General features: G+C 38.7%; 1 protein-coding gene across 2 annotated transcripts in view; it reads left to right on the top strand.

The window, feature by feature from the left end:
- Positions 1–315: 315 nt before the first annotated feature.
- The window catches only part of LOC306880667 (sushi domain-containing protein 6-like), a 34545-nt gene continuing 10396 nt past the window's right edge, over positions 316–24464 (top strand). The window contains exons 1-2 of one of the 2 annotated variants that reach the window (XM_079434358.1): positions 316–570; positions 11716–11870. In XM_079434358.1, the coding sequence (XP_079290484.1) occupies positions 11759–11870 (112 nt within the window). In that variant the 5' untranslated portion in view covers positions 316–570; positions 11716–11758. The remainder of the gene's footprint in view (positions 571–11715; positions 11871–24464) is intronic. The other variant, XM_079434359.1, reaches the window with a different exon arrangement.

Here is a 24464-nt window from a genome sequence, read left to right as displayed (position 1 = left end):
CAAGTAAAATCGTCCTTGTCAATGTCGATGCCAAAATAACATTTCCTGTCAGCAGTAAATGTACACTCACTGAATACTCGTGAAAAGTATTTAAACAAATACTTTTACCAAATGTATTTAAACCAAATGTATTTCCGTGTAAATGACTAGGGGAAATTATGAATTCGTTTATATTGCAATATGCTAGTTTAAACAAGACCCGGCCATATCTGTGTTGTTTCGCATCCCTCTCTTCCAGGTTAAAGCTGATTTCTCATGAACTAGCAGACCTCGTAAGCCCCGCCCCTTTCGCGTACAGTTGGCCTGGTCGTCATGGAGACGGTGTGAGAGCGAGGCCGCTGGTGGAGCTCGCAGCTCTTTACTACAGCAGGGAGGTACTCAGCTCTGGCCCCGCTGTTAGCGCTCACCCTTCTCCGTAGACGGATGATCAGATCGAAAAGGGCTGTCAGAATCCCCGAATACATTCGATCCCAACATAAACCGCGTTTACAGTAACCCTGGGATTTCCATCCATTCGACGCAGCTCCATGGCGACCCGATACTGATTTTTAAAGAGGAGGGCATTCACTGGTAAGATCTCTTGTTTGCGTTGTGAAGGTTAGTTAACATTAGCTGAGCTAACACGGTTAGCCAAACGGAGTCTTTAGGATCTGAATCACTGGTTATCACAAAGGATAACAAATAACGTTAGCAATAGCCAAATGATTCAGTCTGTGTACTTAAATATAGAAATAGTACGTTAGTTCGGTGAGTTATTGGTTGTTAAAGGACTTTAATATTCACAGCCATATAGCTCGCTAGTGAATCCTAATCCAATCAAAAGCACTGTTCCGGTTATAAAGAAAGGTATTTTTAATCAAAGGTGGTGACGATTATTTGTTGTATAAATTAATCAGATCGTCCTTACGTCATTATCCGGAAAGGTTCATGTGGAAATGTGATTTTTAATTAGCGTGTCATAAACGAGTTAGCTACAAAAGTCGCCAGTCCGGCGATGCGGACAAAGCCTATTAGCCATAGGCTACCATTTTACTTTACTAGACTGGTAAATATATGTTATATGTATATTATCAAACAGCTGCTTTTGTTTTAGATGTATGGACAAGTATAATTGTTGTCATAGTGTTACAATATTATTTCAGTCATCAATGGACCTCAAATATAGTCGTTGTGGTATTTTGTACTTGCGTTAACCGGTTTCATACATGTACATTTCCAGAGAGTTTCAGTCGACAGATAATTGTAATATACTTCCCGTTTTATCGACTCGTTTTGCATATACATGTCGAAACATACAAGCGCAAAGACAAACGCGCACGCTCAAAGCGCTGTGCCGTAAACACTGTGTTTAAGTAGCAAGAGGACTTAAAAAAAAAAAACTTAAGTTAGAAAAAGTCGAAAAGTTAGAAACGACTTCAAAGTGTATTACTTTAAAAGACCTAACTGCGATTATTAGTGATGCATCTTTCTTTTTGTTTGTTTTCATAAGTCAACACTGTTCTCTTTGTTGTGCTCGTTCTGCTCTTGGAACAGTTGCACGTGTCGGCGCGTGTGACTTTAAATCCGGACATACCGGGCCTTATTTCTGTTTTACACAGAATAACTACATCATGTCCCTCAGCAAACTCCACTTTCAAACATCTGGCCTCTTTTTTAAATAAAAATGTGCTGCTCGTTTTTGCAGTGAGGCAATAATGTCGTTTCTTGTCGTGAAAACAATATTAGTGTTATCTGTCTACCAGTAATTGCTTTTAATTCGCTGGTGTCTCTGGATTGGAGCCAGCATGCATTGGTTGTTGCCTTGATTTTGTACTACTTGTAACCCAACACCCCATATTCACTGTCTTTTTTCCCAATAACATATCTTTACTTGACTTGTTGAAACTTGATCAGGAGGTTGTTTCAATGTGATATCATTGTTAGCAACTTGATATCAACTTCCCTTCATAAACTCTTGTAGGTTCCCTGTAGATCAGGCTTCCTCAAATCTTTCCCTGGAGGGCCAATCTGCTGCAGAGATAAGCTCCAACCCTGATCAAACTCACCTACCTGTGATCTTCTAATGATCTTGAAGACTCTGATTAGCATGCTCAGGTGTGTTTGATTGGGGTTAGAGTTAAACTCTGCAGGAGTGGGCCAGATTTGAGGATCCCTGTGTGGATGATCACTTCTTCCTCATTGCCTTTTGTGTGCAAAGGTGTAGATAAAGGAACCGTGTGGGCCATAATATGCTTAACAAAAGGCTATTTCTTAGCTGTCTTGCAGCCTTGACACTTTTTGCCAGATTGAACCTTGCTATTTCCAGCTATGTATTTCTTTCTGCTTTTTTCTCTTCCATCTCTTACTAAACTCCAGACAGCTGGAAGGGCTCTGCATTTGCATATTTCTTGCTCAAACCCTTTTACGTTAGAACCTGAAGGTAGCTCTGGTATGATAATGCAGGAACTGCGGTGCCACGTTTCTTTTGGCATCTGGCCTGTTTTGTCATTTTAAGTAATAGAAATGTGACTAGTGTGATAAGATGATGGTGTTTTAATGTGGTCAAAAAATGCTTTTTTACCACAAAGTGGTAAAGAACTGCTTTCACGTACAAATCAGATCTCTTAAAGGGATAGTTCACCCAAAAATGCCATCAAGTACTCCCCCCTCATGTTGTTCAAATCCAACAGGATGTTTGCAAATGTATATGAAGATATTTCTGTTTCTCCACTGAAAGTCCATTCCACCTAAATTTTAATGCACTTCAGGAGTTTCGATGTCATAATCGGTTGAATTATACAGGATCTCCGGGAGACGTGTGTGTCACGTTCTTTAACGTTCCACCTGGAAACAAAGATGCCGTGATGCCAAAACCTGTCATGGAAGAAGAAAGCCATTGTTTTTACAATTGTGACGATGAGTGCTTATCAGGATCAGCCAAACGCTGGATTTTCAAAAGTGTGAAATATTCATCGTATAGAATTTTTCAAATATCTCCAAGAGTTTTACACACCTGTCTGTTATTGTGGGGACATTTCATGCCCTTAAACATGATGCGGCACAAAACAAAACGTGATTGGTTGCTTTACCTGTCAGTCATAGGGCCTCTTGGGCAGGCCATTGGGCCATTCAAAGTGGCCAAGGTTCCCAGACCTTCTGTCATCAGTCTATTACGCGAGACTAAATATTAACTAAAGCCTTATTGTTTTTGGAACAACATAAGGGCGAGTAAATGGTGGCAGAATTTTCAGATTTGTGGTGAACTAGACCTTTACATCCACAATGGAGTTGTTTGGTGCACTTTATAAAGGCTTGGTTCTTAAACAGCATGTGATATGGTCATTTATCTCTGTTTGAAACTATTGTCAAGCAGGTGTTGTTGAATATTTGTGTGCCATGTCAGTCGATGCGCTTACTCGGGATGCCATCTGTACAACACCTTAGTCACTTTGACTGAATTGCCGTTTTCCCACTCTGGGATTGTGTTGGCACCGAGCAGTTTGTTGCTGAATGTTCTTCTGTGCCAGTCTGTTTGGTGCATGAGGCAGCAGGCGAGCTCTTCTCTGCCAGTGGGATGTGCGTCACACTCCTTTTGCTCCTTGGGCACCCTAGTGCTTTTCTCCAGTGAGGAGGGGAAAGGTGTGGCGGCAGTGGCAGATTGGCTTCATGTGGGAGCAGTAGCTTTACCCTCAGCGTCCTGTTTGATTCTGGGACTCATGCACCCCATATTCTTGAGCTTAACCTGCCCTCAGCACACACATACGCATCTTTTTTTTTGGAGGAATGCTGACAAATGGTTTGTGCTTACTGAGCAGCACCGTTGCACCTGCTCTCATTTGTGTAATGGTTGTGCACTTGTTTTTTCCCTAAGCACAAAGTAATGTGATTCTAACTCACTCGCCATTGTCGTATTTGCTAATAGGCTTCATATGTAATGTAAACAACACCACCATACACCACATGGATACCCTGCAGCATCTGTTCTGTGTTTTGTTGATTATCAGTATAAAATGCACAATGTATTGTGATATGAGCAATTCAGTTCCTCAAGGTTTCTCAGTTCTCACATTGTCCGTGAGTTAGTTTTGAGAACAATGATGTTTTGAAACATACTATTTTTTTTCCATTGGTCTTGAATTGAAAACATTGCTTATAACCGCTATATGTTCTGTTTTTCACACACTATTGTCTGGATAAAATTGTGGAATTTTGTGAAATTAATTTAAATATTGTTACGACCCTCCTATGGCTCGTGCCCGTCTAGGGCTTTTTAAGAGGGGAACACATGTAACCACCCCAGACACACGTCCACAGACAACACGGAGTGAGATGAGAAAAACGAGAGACCACTGAATAAAGTGAATGTTTAATAAATTTATTATTAATAAATATACCATAACAAAAACCCAACCACAAAGGAAAAAGGGGAAAAATGGATTGTGCCAAACAAAAGAAAATAATATAATCAAAAAGGTTATCTAACGCATTTAACTTCTAACACTAAGCTAAAAAGAAAAGATCAAAGAAAACAATCTTCAACGTCTAGGACGTCTTAACTAAACTACACTAACTAATAAACAAATACAATGGGTGGCACAAATCCCTAACTAGTGTTTTTATACAGACAAGGTTAACTACGTGTGTACAATGTATGTCACGTGACAATCTTACCTATCCCCTTCTCCTTTGTCGACGGCAACAATCATGAATAAGAGAGTTTTTGGACACAGCCAAAACAAAGCACAATGAGCATACATGTGAACAACGTAACGAAAATAAAACACACCAACAGTTTCTCCAACCAAAACGTCTCTCTCACAAAAGTTCTCGTTACAAAGGTTCTCTCAATACAAAGTGCTCTTTTCACACTGGCAGCAGCATGGTCTTTAAATATCCTCTTCACCAGGTGTCACTCATCATGCTGATGCAGATCCCGCCTCCCAAGGCGTGGCCATTCATCTCGTTAGCCTTGACTGACAAGCCATATAGCCAACCAGCAACAACCTAAGAAAACGAGAGTAAGAGAAACAGACAGGACGGAAAAGAAAACATACACCACACACACACACCAATACTATAAACGTCCTTACGGACGTAACACCCCCACATTTAAGATTTTAAACTCAACGTTTAAATAAAACAATAACATCAAAACGTCCTCATACCCACATTTTTGAATTCAAACTCTAGAAAGAGTATCTGCGAGGATATTCTCAGATCCTTTCTTATGGTGAATCTCAAGCTGAAAGTTCTGTATGAATAAAGCCCAACGCATTAGTCGTTGGTTTGCATTGTACATGCGAGACAAAAATACGAGGGGTTGGTGATCCGTAAACACAACAATAGGCAAATTAGAAGAACCCAGATAGACTTCAAAAAATTGTAACGCCAGTAACAATGCTAAGGTTTCCTTCTCGATGGTAGAATAGTTTGCTTGATACTTGGTGAACTTGCGCGAAAAGAAACATACCGGATGGTCCACTCCATCCGGAGTTTCCTGAATTAGAACTGCACCAGCGCCTACTGCGCTCGCATCAACCTCTAACTTGAACGCCCGCTCAAATTGAGGAGCGGTCAAAACGGGACTAGTACACATTAATGATTTCGCATTTTCAAAGGCTACTTGACATTCTTCTGACCACACAAATGCTTTCTTAGGGCTGAGGAGATCCGTAAGAGGGGTTACCACGGTAGCGAAATTCTTACAAAAACTTCGGTAATACCCAATCATACCCAAGAAACGCCTCAACTCTCGCCTTGTAATGGGCACCGGAAAATCGGTAATAGCCGCTACTTTCTCTTCCACCGGCTTTACTTGTCCATTTCCTACATGTTTTCCTAAATAGGTCACAGTTGCCTGACCAAACACGCATTTCGCGAGGTTAATGGTTAACGACGCACGTTCTAAACGTTCAAACACTGTGCGTAACAAAGACAAATGTTCATTCCAATCATTGGAAAAGATCACTAAGTCGTCTAAATATGCTCTACAATTCGGGACGCCAGCGAGAACAGTTTGTATCAACCGCTGGAACGTCGCAGGTGCATTTCGTAACCCGAATGCCATAACCTGATACTGTAGGAAAGAATCTGGTGTAACGAAGGCAGATATATCAGATGCACGTGGTGTTAGCGGTACTTGCCAATACCCTTTCAGTAGGTCAAGTTTACTAACGAATCTAGCGGACCCAACACTATCAACGCAATCCTCCATTCTCGGTAATGGATAACAATCAGGTACGGTGACAGCATTAACCTTTCGGTAATCCGTACAGAAACGAAAAGTACCATCCGGTTTCTTTACCAAAAGACATGGGGAACTCCACGGACTATAACTATGACGAGCTAAATCATTTTGTAACAAATAGTCTGTTTCGTTCTTCATTGCAGATCTCTTAACTTCGTTAACACGATAAGGATGTTGCTTTATCGGTTTAGCATCTTTAACTTCGATGTCATGTTCTAGTACGCTAGTCTGAGATGGAACATCAGCAAAGAGAGCTGGAAATGAGCTGATAAGCTCCATCACATCACCTCTTTTCTCCTTAGTTAGAGAAGACAAGTGAGAAGGCAAATTAGACAGTATAGCAGAGTTTTCCAACTTACTACACTGGTGCGGAGTATTTCTCACCATCAATCCATCCTCATCAGCACTCGTATCACCTTCTACAGCAGACAAAACTGGTGACGTTACTAATACCACTGTATTGTCAGTGTCCTGCTTCACAGGTTCACATACGTCACGTTCATGATATGCTTTAATCATGTTAATGTGGCAAACGCGCGTCTTGCGCCGTCTGTCAGGAGTGCCAATTACATAGTCCGTATCACTAAGTTTCCTAACAATATTATACGGACCCGAAAATTTAGCAGATAGAGCAGACCCTGGTATCGGTAGTAATACCACCACTTTATCATCAGGCAGAAAAGACCGTGCAACAGCATGTCTATCAAATCGATCCTTCATCTCCGATTGCGCATTTGTCAAAAACTTATGCGCCAGATCGCATGCACTATGCAATTTTTCTCGGAATCGACTAACATACTCAAGGACACTTGTTTGCTTCTCTGTCTTACTCTCCATCATCTGATCTTTCAAAACCTTTAACGGTCCCCGAAGAGTATGTCCAAAAACCATCTCGGCCGGACTAAAACCGAGTGATTCCTGCACACTCTCGCGTACTGCAAACAATATTAAAGGAATTCCCTCATCCCAATCTTTATTTGTGTCCATACAAAATTTTCGAAGCATGGTTTTTAAAGTCTGATGAAACCTTTCAATTACCCCTTGGCTCTCAGGGTGATAGGCACTAGAAACTCGATGTTCGATGGACAAAGACCTTAATGTTTGGGTAAAAACCCGTGACAAAAAATTGGTACCTTGGTCTGTTTGGACAACTTTAGGAAGTCCAAAGGTAGAAAAGAACTTGATCAACGCCTTCAAAACAACAGGAGCCGTAATCTTCCGTAACGGAATAGCTTCGGGAAATCTGGTCGCTCTACACATAATAGTACAGAGATATTGATTACCTGCCTTTGTTTTCGGTAACGGTCCGACACAGTCAATCAGTACCTCCTCAAAAGCTTCTCCTATAACCGGAATTGGTGACAATGGAGCGGGCGAGATGACCTGATTCGGCTTTCCTGCAATTTGACACGTATGACATGTACGACAAAACTTTGCAACATCACGCTTCAACCCAGGCCAAAAAAAATGCTGCAGAATACGATGGTAAGTTTTAGTTACCCCTAAATGTCCAGAGAGCGGATGTTCATGCGCTAGACACAAAACATGAGAACGATATTTGAATGGAACTACCACTTGATATACCACGTTCCAATCTAGATCCTCCTCAACTTTAGAACACCACTTTCGCATAAGCAAATCATTGTCTCTGAAATATGCAGTATTTCTTTTCTTAGCGGCCTCACCACTTATCACAGCGGATAAACATTTCTTCAAAGAAGAATCCTCGTTTTGTGCTATCACGATCTGAGAACGAGTAACCGGCAGATTTAACGAAATAAAGTTTTCTAACACATTCTCTGAATTTTTCACCTTAGGAACGTTTTCAGAAACTTCCTTTGTTTCCGAAACTTTCTCATGCTCCGCTAACACATTTCCCAACAATGAGTCAGCCAAGTCAACTTCACCCACTGTTTTAACTAACTGAGCACGAGTCACTGCACAAGAAGAAAACACTTCAGGGTGCAGCCTAACAACATCACCTACCAAACAAACCTGTGGAACATCAGTCACTTCTGGAACTGGCACCACTTTGCCTCCAGCTAAATCATTTCCTAAAATGAGAGTTATTCCTTTAACAGGAAGTGAGTTTCGAATTCCAACTCGTACAACACCTGAAAGCAGAGAACAGCGTAAATGTACACTATGCAAAGGCACAGACACTACTTGCATTTCTATCCCACGAATCAACACATTTGAGCCGCAATATGATTCGTCAGAGAATGGTAACACATCAGACAGCATAATTGACTGCATAGCCCCTGTATCTCGGAGAATGCAGATTTCTCTCCGATCCTCTTCCTTTCCAGATAAGGAAACGAATCCTGGCATAACGAAAGGTTTATAATTTGTGTCACAAACATCAGTACAACATGATACTTCAGACGGTAGTACAGTCTTCACTAATGCCACACTCTTCAGGGTCTTAGACTGCTGTTTACGCATAAGCACCGGACAGTCAGCAATCAAATGTCCTGGTTTATGGCAGTAAAAACAATTCCCTAACTCTTTCGATTTCGGCATTCCAGCTTTCTCTCGAAAACCTTGAGTTTGAGATGGACTAGTCACACTCTTCTCAGTGCGAGTCACGAAAAATACCCCCTTATGAGTGAGCATGAATTCATCTGCTAACACAGCCGCCTGCGCTAACGAACCAACCTTCTGTTCGTTTAAATAGACAACTACTCTGTCAGATAAACACGCCTTAAACTCCTCAAGCAGAACTAGTTCTCTTAAAGAGTTGAAATCATCCGTCTTCGTTGCACTACACCATTTATCAAAGAGAAGAGATTTCTCTCGAGAAAATTCCACAAATGTTTGTGAAGAATTCTTCTTATGGCCTCTAAACTTTTGTCGGTATGCTTCTGGAACCAACTCGTAAGCACGTAAAATGGCTAATTTTACAGCGTCATAATTCAAACTATCCTCCAAGGAAAGAGTAGAGAACACCTCTAACGCTTTACCCATTAAGCGACACTGCAACAACAAAGACCAGCAATCCCTTGGCCAACGAAAAGACATTGCAATGCGCTCAAAGGCACTAAAGTAGGAATCAACTTCAGCTTCACGAAAATGTGGCACTAATATAATATTTTTACCAACATCGAATGACTCGGTTGCTACGGACGAAACAGACGTCGGGACAACAGTAGGAGTAGACACTACAGAAGGAGCACGATCCACAGTGGCAGCGGAACTGGCACGAGGGAGATCTGGCAACGCAGCGGAGCCTCCCACAATTCGCATTGCGTCAAGCTCCAGCTGTCGCATTTTTACCTGTTTCTCCGCCTCGATCTCGAATTTACGAATTTGTAATCGCAAATCCATTTCCGCCTGCCGAGCCTGTATCTTCTCCTGCGATTCAAGCTGCAAACGAGCCAAACGGACTTTAAGTCTCGTTTCGCTTTTTGAGCCAACAGACATAGGGGAGAATGGTTCAAACGGAGGTAAGCCCGCCCTAGCTTCAGCCTCAACCTCCGCCGTTAGCTCCTCCTCACTCACATTCTCACTCCTACCAAACGTATCCACCTCCACACTGTCCCCAACTATCTTCTCCGGCAACACAAGCACATTCAACTCCACCAAACGATTAACTACCACAGACTTAATTTCTTTTTTAAGTGACTGCCCATTTACTGAAATCTGAAAATGACTTGCGATCCTCAACAAATCATCCTTCCTACAACCATCCAATTCCTCTTGCGAAGGACTATCAAGGAACCTTTCTAATATGAACATCCTAGCGACCTGAAACAACCGCACGCACAACTTCTCAACACACGCAGTGATATCAGTGACGGTGTCATGTACTGGTTACTGTTAATTCAGTTATTATCCCGGACGAGCCCCCATTATGTTACGACCCTCCTATGGCTCGTGCCCGTCTAGGGCTTTTTAAGAGGGGAACACATGTAACCACCCCAGACACACGTCCACAGACAACACTGAGTGAGATGAGAAAAACGAGAGACCACTGAATAAAGTGAATGTTTAATAAATTTATTATTAATAAATATACCATAACAAAAACCCAACCACAAAGGAAAAAGGGGAAAAATGGATTGTGCCAAACAAAAGAAAATAATATAATCAAAAAGGTTATCTAACGCATTTAACTTCTAACACTAAGCTAAAAAGAAAAGATCAAAGAAAACAATCTTCAACGTCTAGGACGTCTTAACTAAACTACACTAACTAATAAACAAATACAATGGGTGGCACAAATCCCTAACTAGTGTTTTTATACAGACAAGGTTAACTACGTGTGTACAATGTATGTCACGTGACAATCTTACCTATCCCCTTCTCCTTTGTCGACGGCAACAATCATGAATAAGAGAGTTTTTGGACACAGCCAAAACAAAGCACAATGAGCATACATGTGAACAACGTAACGAAAATAAAACACACCAACAGTTTCTCCAACCAAAACGTCTCTCTCACAAAAGTTCTCGTTACAAAGGTTCTCTCAATACAAAGTGCTCTTTTCACACTGGCAGCAGCATGGTCTTTAAATATCCTCTTCACCAGGTGTCACTCATCATGCTGATGCAGATCCCGCCTCCCAAGGCGTGGCCATTCATCTCGTTAGCCTTGACTGACAAGCCATATAGCCAACCAGCAACAACCTAAGAAAACGAGAGTAAGAGAAACAGACAGGACGGAAAAGAAAACATACACCACACACACACACCAATACTATAAACGTCCTTACGGACGTAACAATATGAAAAAATGTAAAAATAACTGAGACTCAAGACTCGCATAAAATGTCAATCCAATTTGCATTAAACATTCTTTTACTTTATTATTAAAGCAATACAATATTAAAACAATATTTTGCTGGACTGTAATACGTCTACTCTTTTGAGAAACTTTTATTCTGTTGATACTTTAGAAAAGGGTTTTAACCAAGTAAATCCATATTTAGTCATTGGTCTAGGTTTTTTTTTTTTAGAAAATAATAAACTTAAACATCTTTAGATTTATTTTTGAATAACTAAACCTGGCTCTCACCATGAACATAGCATGGCATTAAAAAGGAACAGAGTCCTACACTTTTGGAAGCTAAAAAACATTACAAAATTAGCCAAATGTGAGTAAAAACAGTCTTTGATCATTGATAATGTGAGATATGTGTGCGAGTCACTTTTGTAGAGTGGCTTAGAAATAGCAATAAATTAATAAAGGTTAAATGACTAGGCCTAAATCCTGTTTTAATTGGGATTTAAAATATAATTTTATTTTTATATATGCAACAATATTTATGGTCATAATATAGCCCACTTTTGCTATGTGTGACAGAAAGATTTAGATTCTTGGTTTAAGACTTGTTATATGAAATCTGCTTGACTTGCAGTGAAAATCTGTAAGCACAAATTCCATGTGAGCATGGTAAAGGACTCATAAATGATGTTGTAGCTACCACTTCTGTTTTGTTTTAATACACTAACTACTGAGTAGTTATAATTGTGTTTTTCTGTCGCTAGGTTCAGCCGGAGAGGATTCTTGCTGCACAAGCAGGGCTGAAAGATGTGCAGTGGAATGGTAGCGTGTGAGACAAGAGCCTCACTCGCTCACAGGGTGGCCGCCACATCCCTGCTGCTCCTCCTCCTCGGCATGCTCCCCACAGGCCAAGCTTCAGGTGAGATTATTCACAAAAACCTCCTCCATATTCCTCCTACACCTCAGCCTTCCACTGCCATTCACACTGACACTGATATTTAAGATGCTGACAACTGCCTCATTGATTTCGTAGGAAGTAAAATGTCCTCAGATTATGAAATGTGTGAAGTAACTTGCAGCAATGGAGGTGTCAAGCATTGTTTTTTTTTCAATGAATTATGTTGAATTCAGTTTCTGCATAATTCTGAGTCACAGATGGTTTATACTAGGCTGGTGTTTTGTCTGTTGGTAGCTATGATTCTTGATGTCAAAGACAAAGGTTTTTGTTCTTTTGTATGTGTCACTCTCAGTGCTCTGATAACAGAAATAACCGTTGGACTTAAGCTTCCGGATGGAATAAAATGAGCATCATTTCTTTGTTTTCAGTCGAGCATCTGGGAGGTGTTGGTGGGGGATGGGCTTTCTCTCTCTCTCTCACTCTCTCTCACTCTCTCACTCTCTCTCACTCTCTCTCTCTCTCTCTCTCTCTCTCTCTCTCTCTCGTCACTGAGGGTGTGTGTACGTCTGTTGCCCCATTCTGTGCGAGTCTCAACCAGTGTCTCCCTCACTAACATAGCTCTATATCTTGCTTTGCATGGCAGATTTAGCTTGAGAACAAAAACAGATGTCCATGTTGACAGGCGGCTGAAGTGTTGTTTAAACACAGTACTGGAATTTCTAACTTTAATACAATACCTTCATAGATATTGATATTCAGTACATTAATTTTCCATACCACAAAGGAAAATTGTGTATAAAATTTGAACAGTTTCCAAGTTAAGAAAATATGTTAGTGACTTTTGCACTACGTAGTTCGAGGAGCTAGCCAGTAGGGTAGTTCCTAGAGAACCACTTTCCCCATCGGGCCATTTTTCTGGTTGCATTGGCACTGGCAGTAACTCTGAAGTAGCCGACAGCAATGTCTTTATTCGCGGCATTTACAAACGTGGGTTTCGTGATAACGAAGATGGAATGAACGTTGGCTGAACGTCTGATGCAAAAGGCATCATCAGATTGGTTTAAATATACAGGATTTCAGATTTCACAATCAACGCTTATCAGGATCAACTAAACGCTGGATTTTCAAAAGTATGTGAACTATGTAAAGTCCGCAGCATAGGCTCTTTAAAATAACACCGGTCTGTGATTGTGGAGACATTTCCACACCCCTAAACCTGAGGCGGCACAAAACAAAACATGATTGGTTGCTTTACCTGTCAGTCATATGGATGGTTCTTGGCCATTCAAAGCGGCTAAAGGCTCCCAGACCATCTGACATCAGTCTGAAGGTCTGGCTACGCGAGACTAATTTAGTTCCCCCCAAAAAAGTTCCTAGAACTAAAAAAGTTCCTAGTTCCTGCGGTACGAACAAAAAGCTGTTACTTTTGCCTAGAGTTCCGGTGTGAAAGCCGCTTATGACTATGGTCAAATGACCAAAAATAAATTATGAAATGAAATGGGGTAGGGGGTGCTCCCAATCCCATCTGAACTGTTACTTGAAATCAAAGCTGTTCTTTTTTTTTTTTTTTTTAGATAATTTTAACTCAAACGTCATTTGGAAAACTAATCCAGTCTGAACAGCACTTAACTCTCCGTTCCCAAAACCACACGGCATCTGCACTATTTCCCCTTAACAACACGTGAACGCAGCTCAACAGGCAAATGAGTGTCTCTTGCCTTATGTAATGAGTGAGTCACTGAGAGCATTGCACTTGGAAAATAAATGATAGAAATGGTGGGATTGGGCTGGACCATTGATCCCAAGCGGCCACATTCTCATATTGATTCAGCACCACAAAGTCGAGCCAGGGACAAAAGTGTCCCAAGTAATGTGTGTGTGTGTGTGTGTATGCATAGATGTATGGCTGCCCACACGTGTGTAGCATGAATCTAGTACACCAGCTGAATGCTACATGTTTAGTCCTCCCACAGACCGAGCAGCGGACAGAAGGGATGATGTTTCAAGGTCATCCGATGAAAGTCTGTCGACGATACCGCTGTTGACGGTTTTTTCTGTGCATCCACCCAAGCATCCTTTTTCTTTCTGTCCATCTCCTCAGCATGCTTAAATGTAAACCGTAATTTGTGCGCCACTAACAGCAAAAAAAAAAACTGGTGGTCTGCCACAATTTTACACCATTAGTTGAACAAGTGTTGCTTTGTGAGGGTAAAAACTGATTGCAGTTTCCGTTTGGTGCCACCAGTGAAGCAGAGATTGCACATTTCATCCTCAATATAAGTTTATGCATTATCCATGGTATAGTTTGAGAAATAGTTTTTTATTTGAGAGTTTTGCATTTCTTTATGATTTGTTGTAAAAATTGCATTAGAAAATATGAACATTATATAACTAACATTAGAAAATATAACATACAATTCTAAAAATCTCATGACTTTTAGAATTTGTTGAATTAGTCATACAATCTCATTTGTTAGTTCATGATTTGCTCATGCTCATGGTTTTCATAGATCATCATGATGTTTTACCTACTAATTTTCCATTTTTGTACAAGTCAGATCATACTCCCTAGGCATGGCTTTAGTGGGCATAAATGCATGAAATCGACCCATTACTTGAAGTCCTGTGATCTGTATTGGTCTGGACTGCTGTAGAACGTGTTGAAGAAATCATATGAGGCTTGAGTGTTAAAAGAGGAACCTGAATCAGATGTGTGGACAGTGATGATGATGACATAGATCTATTGATAAATTTGTTGGTGCTTTACATAAGCTAATGACACAAAATAAATCCCGTAATAAAGCCTCTCTTACTTTCCCAGCAAAACTTGCTCTTGTGAAAATGACCATCCTTCCGATTATTGACTATGGTGATATTATTTACAGAATTGCTTCAAACTCTCTTCTTAGTAAACTAGATGTTGTATATCATACTGCCATCCGTTTTGTCACCAATGCTCCATATAATACTCACCACTGCAACCTCTATAGTTTAATCGGTTGGCCTTCATTACAGACCCGACGTAAAAAACATTGGTATCATTTTATCTATAAATGTCTACTGTGTAAAGACCCACCTTATCTAAGATCACTAATCTCGAGAGCTACCCCCTTTATGAACCTTCGTTCAAGTAGGTATATCATTTTGACTGCTACTAAAGCCCGTACCTCCTTTGGCCGCCTTTCTTTTCAGTTCTCCGCTGTTAACGATTGGAATACACTTCAAAAATCTCTGAAGCTTGAATCCATTGTCCCATTATTCACATTTAAATTATTATTAGCAAACACATTGTCAGACCATTGTACATGTTAACTTATTTTTTTTTTTTTATTTTTTTTTTTCACCTTTTGTATTACTTGTATAAATTTTGTAAAAGTTTGATTTGTTTTGTCTTGTAATTACATGTGTAACTTTTGTACCTCGACGCTTTTATCTTGGCCAGGTCGCCATTGTAAATGAGAAAGTGTTCTCAATGTGCTCACCTGGGTAAATAAAGGTTAAATAAAAATAAAATAAATAAAAACAAAGAATCATATATAATCATTATGGCCATGACAATGTAAATACCCACTCTCGTTAATGGGTTTTGCTATTCCAATAAAGACCATTTCCAAACATCAGTGCATCAGAATGGGAGCACATTCCTACAGTAATGTTCCAACAACTAGCAGAAGCTGTTATTTGTAGATTAATCGCTATAATTTGTGGCGTTTGGTCTGCACTAGGGTTGTAACGGTATGAGATTTTCACGGTATGATAATCGTCTCAGAAAATTTCACGGTATAAATTAAACAATAATTCTTATCAGTAACAATGACTCTTAAAAGAATAAGAACAAGTTATTTGAGTGAACAAATCCTTGATTGCAACAAACTTGAAATCATTTTAATGAAAGTAAGCCTCCCTTCTGAGGAGAAAAAAAAAAAAACCATAAGCCTTATGTATATCTATATCACACTTTAACATTTTAATTAATGTTTTAAAATGTTATCAAATGAAAATTTAACCACTTATTTTTGGCAGTGCTGCACAACAGAGGTATTCTAAGTTAAAACATGGACAAAAATTATATTCCTTAAAAATAATGTTTAAATTAATTAATTATTGTAAAGAATATTATTATTGTTGTCATAACTTTTAAGTACATTGTACAATGCTAATTTATTTCTGTCAGGACTTCAAGTCAAGTTGAACTTTTATTTTGACTGGTTGTAGCAGACCTTTGAGTTTAGTGTATTTGACAATGGTTTTTCTCAAATAAAACTGGTTTTCTCTCAGAGCAGCTCCGCTGATGTTCATGTTTATGTAGATGCTGAAAACACCATTAGTGTCATGCATGCATGCATACTTCAGTATGTAGTAGATAAAACGGCGCAACTCATATCTACTTTTGATTTATCCATCCATCAGATTGCACGTTTTAAGTGACAACCTCGTTAATGTTATACTGTAAATCCCATGTTCACGACTGCACCAGCATTCCCTCTGCATCATGGAAATTATACGGCCTTATAACTTGTTATAAATGCGACATACCTTTATGTGCACGGAGGGATGATGTCCGCGAATATGAGCGAACATGTTGGATGTATTGCAGCCACTTTGTGTCAACGTTTTTTGCAAATTGGATTCGTCCTCAAGGACAACCCCACGTTCATATTTTTTTTTTTTTTTTTAATCCAAAGTATTCCCATACTGCAAATTTAAACTTTTTTTCGGTGGGGGATGGAGATTAAATACAATCTCTGTCTCTGTCATTTCAGCAGAGTGAAGCAGCCGAAATAAATTGCATACACGCGGGTGAGATTATTATATATATATATATATTTTAAAAAGCTTTGCTATTGCTTCGTCTCATGGCAAAAACAAACAAGAGGAAATAGCACAGGAAGGCAAAAAAAAAAAGCCTTACTGTGCTCAGAGGCTGGTCTTAGGGTTTCTGGATCTTGACTCAGCCCACACTATTTCAGAGTGTGAGAACGAAAAGCAGCTCCCTGAAGGCACACAGCTGAAGTCGCTCTGTTTTTAGCACTAGGCACATTGTGAACTAGAGGAATTTCCCATGTTACTCACTTTTTACTCTGATTTGTCACTATACCACTTCCATATGTTGTCTAGTGTTAATTCTCACCTCAGCAAAGACTGGATTTAGACCATTATGATGCTGGATGAGGTGCTAGCATTGTGAAATACTATAGACAAATAGGCATTTTGAATAACCAAAAAGCAACACAGATTTTTTAATGGGTGCTTTCATGTGCATGCTAAAACCATTAAATGTATCACTTGGCTTGTCCAAAGGTTTGGTGTCAGTATAATATTAAAAAACAAAATTTGAAAATCTCTTGAGGTCACCAAGGCTGACATCAATGATAATAAAAATAGAGTTATTATCATTGATGAAAACAGTTGTTTTCAAGGATTCTTTGATGAATAGAAAGTTAAAAAGAACATTTATTTGAAATAGAAATCTTTTACATTATAAATGCCTTGCTGTTTTTTTTATATATTAAATGCATCCTTGTTAAATAAAAGTAAGAATTTCTTTCAAAAGAAAAAAAATCTTGCTGACATCAAAATTTTAAACGCTAGTGTAAATAGAAGTATTCTTTAGCTACAGGAAGTGGTTTGTGTGGGTTTGAGAGATGTTTGCAAATTAGCCCTTGTACTTATTACCTGATGGTGAATTTCCCAGTAAAAGTGATGTTTTATTTGAGGCACATTATAGGACTAAAATGAACTGAACTGAAATCATAAACTTGACATTTCCCCGAGTTTTGGTTCTGTTACGTTGTAATGCAGCTTTAAACAAGTTGACCTGACCTGATTCCTCTTTGGAAAATCCATGTGAAACAGATGTGTACATGTCTGCTTTCCTTCTCTAACGAAGACTGAGCGTTATGGTTTTCCCCTCAAGGTTTCATACGGTAGTTCTTCAGGCTCTTTAACTTAGTTTTCTGCTGTAATGTTGTCCAGTGTCTCTCTGGGTTAAAACCCAGAATGGGAAATGGCCTGCTGAGGCCAGACTGCCAGACATCTATACATTTCATCAACGGCTGCAACCACTATGGTGTATCTTTGCTTGAAGAATACATTAGGCTTGATTTCTAATCTTGTAAACAAAATAGCATAATTGCTAATGTGCCTTCTAGGCCTTGCTAATGCTAATAGCACAAGTTTAGCAGATGTTGTTCTGTCCCTAAATTTTATATCAAATGTTTTAGAGGATGTTGGTGTGGGTGTCAGCATTTGGGTTGTTTTCCTTATGCTAAGTGTTCGTGAAAGCAACTAGGAATTCTATGAATCACAGGGCTTATGTCATTTGTTTTCTTTGTGGAAAATTACAGCGTTTCAAAAGCTTGATGAGGACTTGCAATTTTGTGGCCTTCAGTTGTGTGTTTGTAAATTGCACGGGACATCAGGTGTCACTTTTCGTGATTTTAAAATTCAGAAGGCTGTTTGCGAAGCCATTCCTATGGCCGACATATAGTCTCAGTGTACACTAATGTGGACTAGTTAAGTCTATTTGCATCACTCTGAAAATAACTAACTAGAGCTGTTGGTGCCGTTTATGACATGTTTGATGATACAGCTAGCTTAGCTTTCAGCTATGCTAGTTTTCAACATGGAAAGATTCTATTACACTTCTTGAAAGGAGTGATTTGTTTCGTATTTACCCTACGTGTCTCTCCACACCCTTGTCAAACACGATGACATGACCGAGTTTAAAGGTTAATGTCTAGTTTATCACGAGTAGAAAGAGACTATTATGAAATTGTGAATCTAACAATGAAATGTACTCTCTTTTTATCTTTGATCTATTTACTTGTTCACTTGTTTGTAGCTTAGTGACTAGCAGTCAATATTTCTGATATATACACATCATCAGGGAAATCACGCAGTTTGGCCCAAGGGGGCTTTTAAAAACACATTCTCATCTTGTCGCCTTTAATGACTAAACTCTAGCGTCACTGGCTCTTTTGGTGATTCAATTGATACAGAACCCACATCTTGCTTTGTATAGCTAGGCGAGACAGAGTTACTGATTCACATCAAGTCATTATGAGGAAATATTTGACTAACAGACAAACTGTTCCTCATGAGAAGATTAACCTACAATCTTTCTAAGTAGACATGTAAATCGTCTACATCTGTAGACAAACGGAGAAGATTTGAAGATTGTACTAGGGCTTTTTACTTGTACTTCCAAAGAACAAAGCTTTCAAGCTTCAAAAAGGTTACAAAAGCAGCAGCAAAAAAGTGTTATGTCATCCACCTGTTTTGCAAAGCTGCAAGCGATTTCCTGTAAATGTGAAACTTTCGATTCATTAGCCACTATAGGTACATAACTAGAAAAATAACAGTGTAGTTAACAGTAAAACTATTTTTGCTACAAACCTTTGTCTATAATTATGATAACGAATTAAAATATGATAACAAATAACAGTTTGCCAGCATATAAGACTTATATACAGTTTTTATAGATCTAAAATTACTGGAAGTGGATGATGCTGGAAGCCTTGCACATTTAAGTTACAAATGGCCCCACCTGTTCGTACGTTAAAAATAAGGTGAATATCCAATAAAAGTCTGATAAACCCTATATGTGAAACAGACCCAAATTAAGTTGTTTTTCAGTGAAAAACTGGTCATCTGGTGTCTGATTCATGAGGAAATCATTTTGTTTAATTAGATCTCTTTAGTGAATTGGGTTGATCTGGTTCAAAAGACTGCTCTGAATGATTCGTTTGTGAAATTCATAAGGTGAATTTTCTGTTCAGAACTTTTTGATTACATTTGTGTAAGCAATTTTAAGGATGTTGCAATGAGATTGCTGCGACTAGCATTTTGCATGTTGAAGAACTGATTTCTTGGCGGTTTGACTCGTGATGTGACCATATCCTGCCACTGGCGTGAGATTAAAAAAGTGAAACAATTTACATAGATCCGTCTGAGAAAACAAAGCTTCACCCTTTTTCTTTAGCATTGCCAAAAAAAAAAAAAAAACTCTCAGACTTTCTTCAAAACAACTCACTGCACCATCTGTCTGTGTGGACCGCATTTGATAGCCATTCACCATTGACCCTAAGTTGCCTCGTCACGTTTAAACAGATGCTCTTTTCGCACTCATGTTCCTAGTAGCCATTAGCCAGCACAATGGATGTCAGCACCTCTGAGTACAGCTGCTGGCCAAGGATCCAGGCGGCTGACTGGCAGCAGCTTTTGCTCTGACTGCTTGTGTGCACCACAGAGGCTCCAGTCTGTCATTAGCTGTGGGCCGAGTGCATTCCTGGAGTGGGTGAGCCAAGACGCAGCAGATCCCGAACACAAGAGCACTGTGTCTAGAGCCATACGCTGATAGCAGACACAGCAGGGACAGAGGGTGCCCCCTCTTGCTTTCTATCTCTTCCTTGTTTCCCTTTTTGTACTCAGAAGAGGAATTACTTGTGCCTCACAGCTGTCTGAATAGATTCAGAAGGGTGCAAACACCCATCTGCCACTTTTCACTGTGACAAAGGCTAGAAGAACAATAGAGTCTTCCTCTGTGTCTTCTGTCAGATTGTGTCTCTCTGTTTTCCCTCCCAGTCGATTTGGTTCAGGAGGACAAGCTGCTTAAATTAGTCAGCTGCCGACCTCGGGCTGTAAAAGGGCGTAATAAAGAACACGTGGAGCTTCAGTTAATGCGTTTGTTCTGTCTCTCAGAAAGCAGGCCTTATTTGAGGCCCTGCTGCTGTCCGTGTCTTAACGGCTCTCAGGGTATGATGGGTGCTCCCAAACAAAAAAACACTAAACATATTAGGGATGAATTGCTTTAGAAATTGTGGGTGATATCAGATCAAGATCTTATTTACTTTATTATATTTAATTTTTTAATGGCCATTAATCAATATTATCTTTATTTTAGCAAGATATATCAGTACAGTATTGATTATGGCTTGATATTAGACATTTAAAATTTATTCGTAATTTTATTTTTTTATTTTGTTGATATTGGATATTTAATCGTTCTTGCAAATGTACTTTATTTTTACATTTAGATTTATTTTGCAGTCTTTTAAAGCTTAATTGAAGTTAATCTTTAAAAAATCTCAAAATTTATATTTTTTTATACTACACTGTCACTGTTATGCCTAAATACATTACATTACGTTACATTAAAATGATTGATTTTGTTTGTAATTTATTTGGCAAAATAATATCACAGTTTAATATCAGCCATTTATTGAAAATTGTAGACTTTTTTTAAATATTGGCTCTATTTAATTTCATCCTTAATTATAAATTATATCATTATTCTCTCATTATTATCTTGTTCTCTCTCTTCCCTTGATTTCCAGTCTCTGTTACTGTGTCTCAGTAAATAAAAGCAAAAAGGAAATGTTTTACAGTGCTGAAAGGGTGGTCCTGAGAAATGGTTATCCATATTTTGGTCGCTGTTTGTGTTTTGAGTCAATCATCATTAATGGTTTGGTGGATCAGTCCTTTATCTAGGGAGATTCTCTTGGATGATGTCTTGTCAGGGCTCGTTTTGCTCTACCAGCCAAGTTCATCCGTTTCTGCTGTGTGGTTTTTTTCTGTGTAATGAGACATGTGCGTGTGGAAACTCATTCCTCTCCTCTCTCCCTGCAGGAATGACACCCCTTTCAATGAAACTCACTTACCTAACACCGCTTCCTGCTTGGCCGTGAGAGGCTGTGGGTGCGCTTTATCTCTCGCAGTCAGCTTTTCCCATCACAGATATGCAGCACCCCTGCTGTGTTTCCCTTTAACCCTTTGAGTCCACTTCAAAATATGTGTATACAGTAAACGCACATAAATACTCACACATTTCAACTCAACCCTCCCTCCCGCCGGCAGCAGGACTCATGCCGTCCAAACCATGTTATGTACACCGAAACATGAGACCCGGGCATCTCTCTCATGCAGGGTTTTCTTACAAGAAGGAAACCACATACTGTTATTAGCCCTTTGATAACCATTCAAGACATGTTATGTCACGGTTGAGTCTCATATCTCAGCAGCTGTGGTGCGCTTGTTTCGTCAACCACGTCAAACTTGCAGTGCAATAAACACGTTGGCCGACACCACTGGATATCTCAGGAGGTTTGTGAAGCAGGCTTTGGTGGTAACTGTATTAAGCATTCAAAGAACAAACATCTAAATGAATCACTGCGCGAGGTTAGAGCAGGCTATTATGACTATAGAAATGTGTCGGCTGGTATAGACTGCTCTACTGTTTGATTTGTTTTTGTTTTTTGCTGTTCAAGGTCAGTAAAAATTTTTTTGGTAAATTAAAACTTTTATTCAGAAAGGATGCATTAAATTGATCAAAAGCGTTTATATTTTTTTAAATAAATGTTGTTGTTTTTACTTTCTATTCATTAGAGAATGCTTTCCACTAGGGATGGGCATTTTTGGCAATTTCTTATTTCGATCATCAATAGGTTTCATAAACGATTAATCGAGTACTCAGGGGGCGGGGCGTGTGCGGGGGGGCGGGCATGGTCGTAATGGAGATAATGAAAATATCTGAAGACTATGAAAAATAAAAATGACATGAAAACATGAACACTATTAGATGTTAGATTATGATTATGATGCAGCAATGTTATTAAAAAAATAAGCATCTAAAAAAGAATAGCTGCCTGAGGTGAAGCTGACTTTATGCCAATAAACTGAATCTGTTCTATGACACTTCCTATGATATTAATCAGATAACTTAGATACAACATAGATGTAACATTACAACTTGTATCTGCACAAAAGGATGCATATGCCAGTGAACTTTAAGTGAGAGAGAGAGCGCTCCCGCCGTGACGTGCTTTCAACAACGCGCTGAAACACGGGTAAGGACAGAATTTACTATAGATTTCACATCCTATAAAGTTCACATTATAATGCTTATGTCACTGATGTTTATGGCAGATGTGCTGTATTTTCATCTACATTATCAAGTGATTCCTAAAATCGCCTGCGTGTTTTCGAAGCCATGCGAAGTACAAATTTTTTTTAATTGAAGTATGCCTACTGTTGAACAAATATGATGAAAAAAATCACTGCTGCATTATTATAGGATCAGTATTTTTGAAAAAAAAAACATCTAAAAGTAAATATGACATCTCAAATAACTGTCAATATCGGGCATTGCATTTGAGCAGGAAACTAAATACTGGTAAAATGCAGCGCATTCAGCTGCATGTAAATAAATGATAATATCCCAACGCATCCTATAATAGATTAATCAGATATGTATGTAGCTAACCCAGACATCACTGTGACTTCAAAGCCAAGCTTCTCTCTCTTCTCTTCAACTGCACGCTCTTGCAAGCTAAACAATCAAGAGCTCAGGGTGCCGCCCAAAGTGCTGCTATAACCAATCAGATTTTTTTTTTTTTTCCCACTATCATCGTTTTCATGATCAATCATCGCTGTCACGGCCAAGTACTCGATCACTGTTGCACATCCCTACTTTCCACAAAGATATTAAGCAAAACAACTGTTTTCAACATGGATAATAATAAGAAATGTTTCTTGAGCAGCACCAAATCAGCTTATTAGAACGATTTCTACAGACTAAACGGCTGCTAAATTGCAAAAAAAAAAAACTATTAAAATAGAAAACAGTTATTGTAATAATATATTACAATATTACTGTTTTTATTGTTATTTTGATCAAGTATATGCTTCCTTGGTAAGCACAAGACATTTTATTCAAAGACATTAAAAAACTACTATAACTTTAGTCATTTTATTTTGTTGTGTGCATATGGTAGAAGCCTTGTTCAGAGTTTTAATAGATTTTAATTTTAGTTTAGATTTCTATTTATAAAAACTTTTGTATTTTCGATTTAGTTTTTGTTTGTTTTATAATTTTTGTAGTTGTTTGTGGAAGTATGAAAAAACATACAAGCATTTTTAATGTGTTATGGCCGAACGGAGGAGGGAAATCAATTATTGATATTTAGGGTAGAGCTGCAGTAAAGAGCAGAGAGATGCAGGTCACCTCAATTGAATCGGACGCCGTCGCTGCATTGTGGAGATCTGGCTGTGTTATTATTTATTTACTTTTTGTTTGTTTAATTTTTTTTCTCTTTTAGTATAGTTCCAAAGTTATTGTGTTAACTGGTATAATTTAAAACTTTATAACATTTTATTAACATAACATTTTCAAGCTAAATGTGGACATAGTAAAGATATTTTAATGTAACTGATATATATATTTAGTTAGTTTGTTTGTTTGTTGGCATGGAAATGTATTTTATCTTAGTTTTAGTTTATATTCTTATTTGACTTAACAAAAAAGGAACTCAAAGTATTTCATAAATGAAAGCTGTTTATTTACTGATACCAGACTTAATAATTTTCAAGTGAGTTAAGTCACTTTCATTTTTTATTTTTTATTTGAACTACTTGAGTCACTTGAGGATTCGAAATAGACTTTACCACATGGTTATATAATTATGAAATATTTTGGGGCTGCGTTTCCAGTAAAAATAAGTCTTTATATGCAGTTATTGTGTCAAATTAATCATACTGCAATTTAAGATTTTGGTCATATTGCCTATTCCTAATTTAGATTTATGTCCGTGAGAGACATGTATACCCACATGTACC

This window comes from Barbus barbus, assembly GCF_936440315.1.
Source record: "Barbus barbus genome assembly, chromosome: 14".
In the NCBI taxonomy this organism is placed as follows: Eukaryota; Metazoa; Chordata; class Actinopteri; order Cypriniformes; family Cyprinidae; genus Barbus; species Barbus barbus.
Note: the sequence above shows the minus strand (reverse complement) of the source record. Positions and strands in the feature narration are given on the sequence as shown.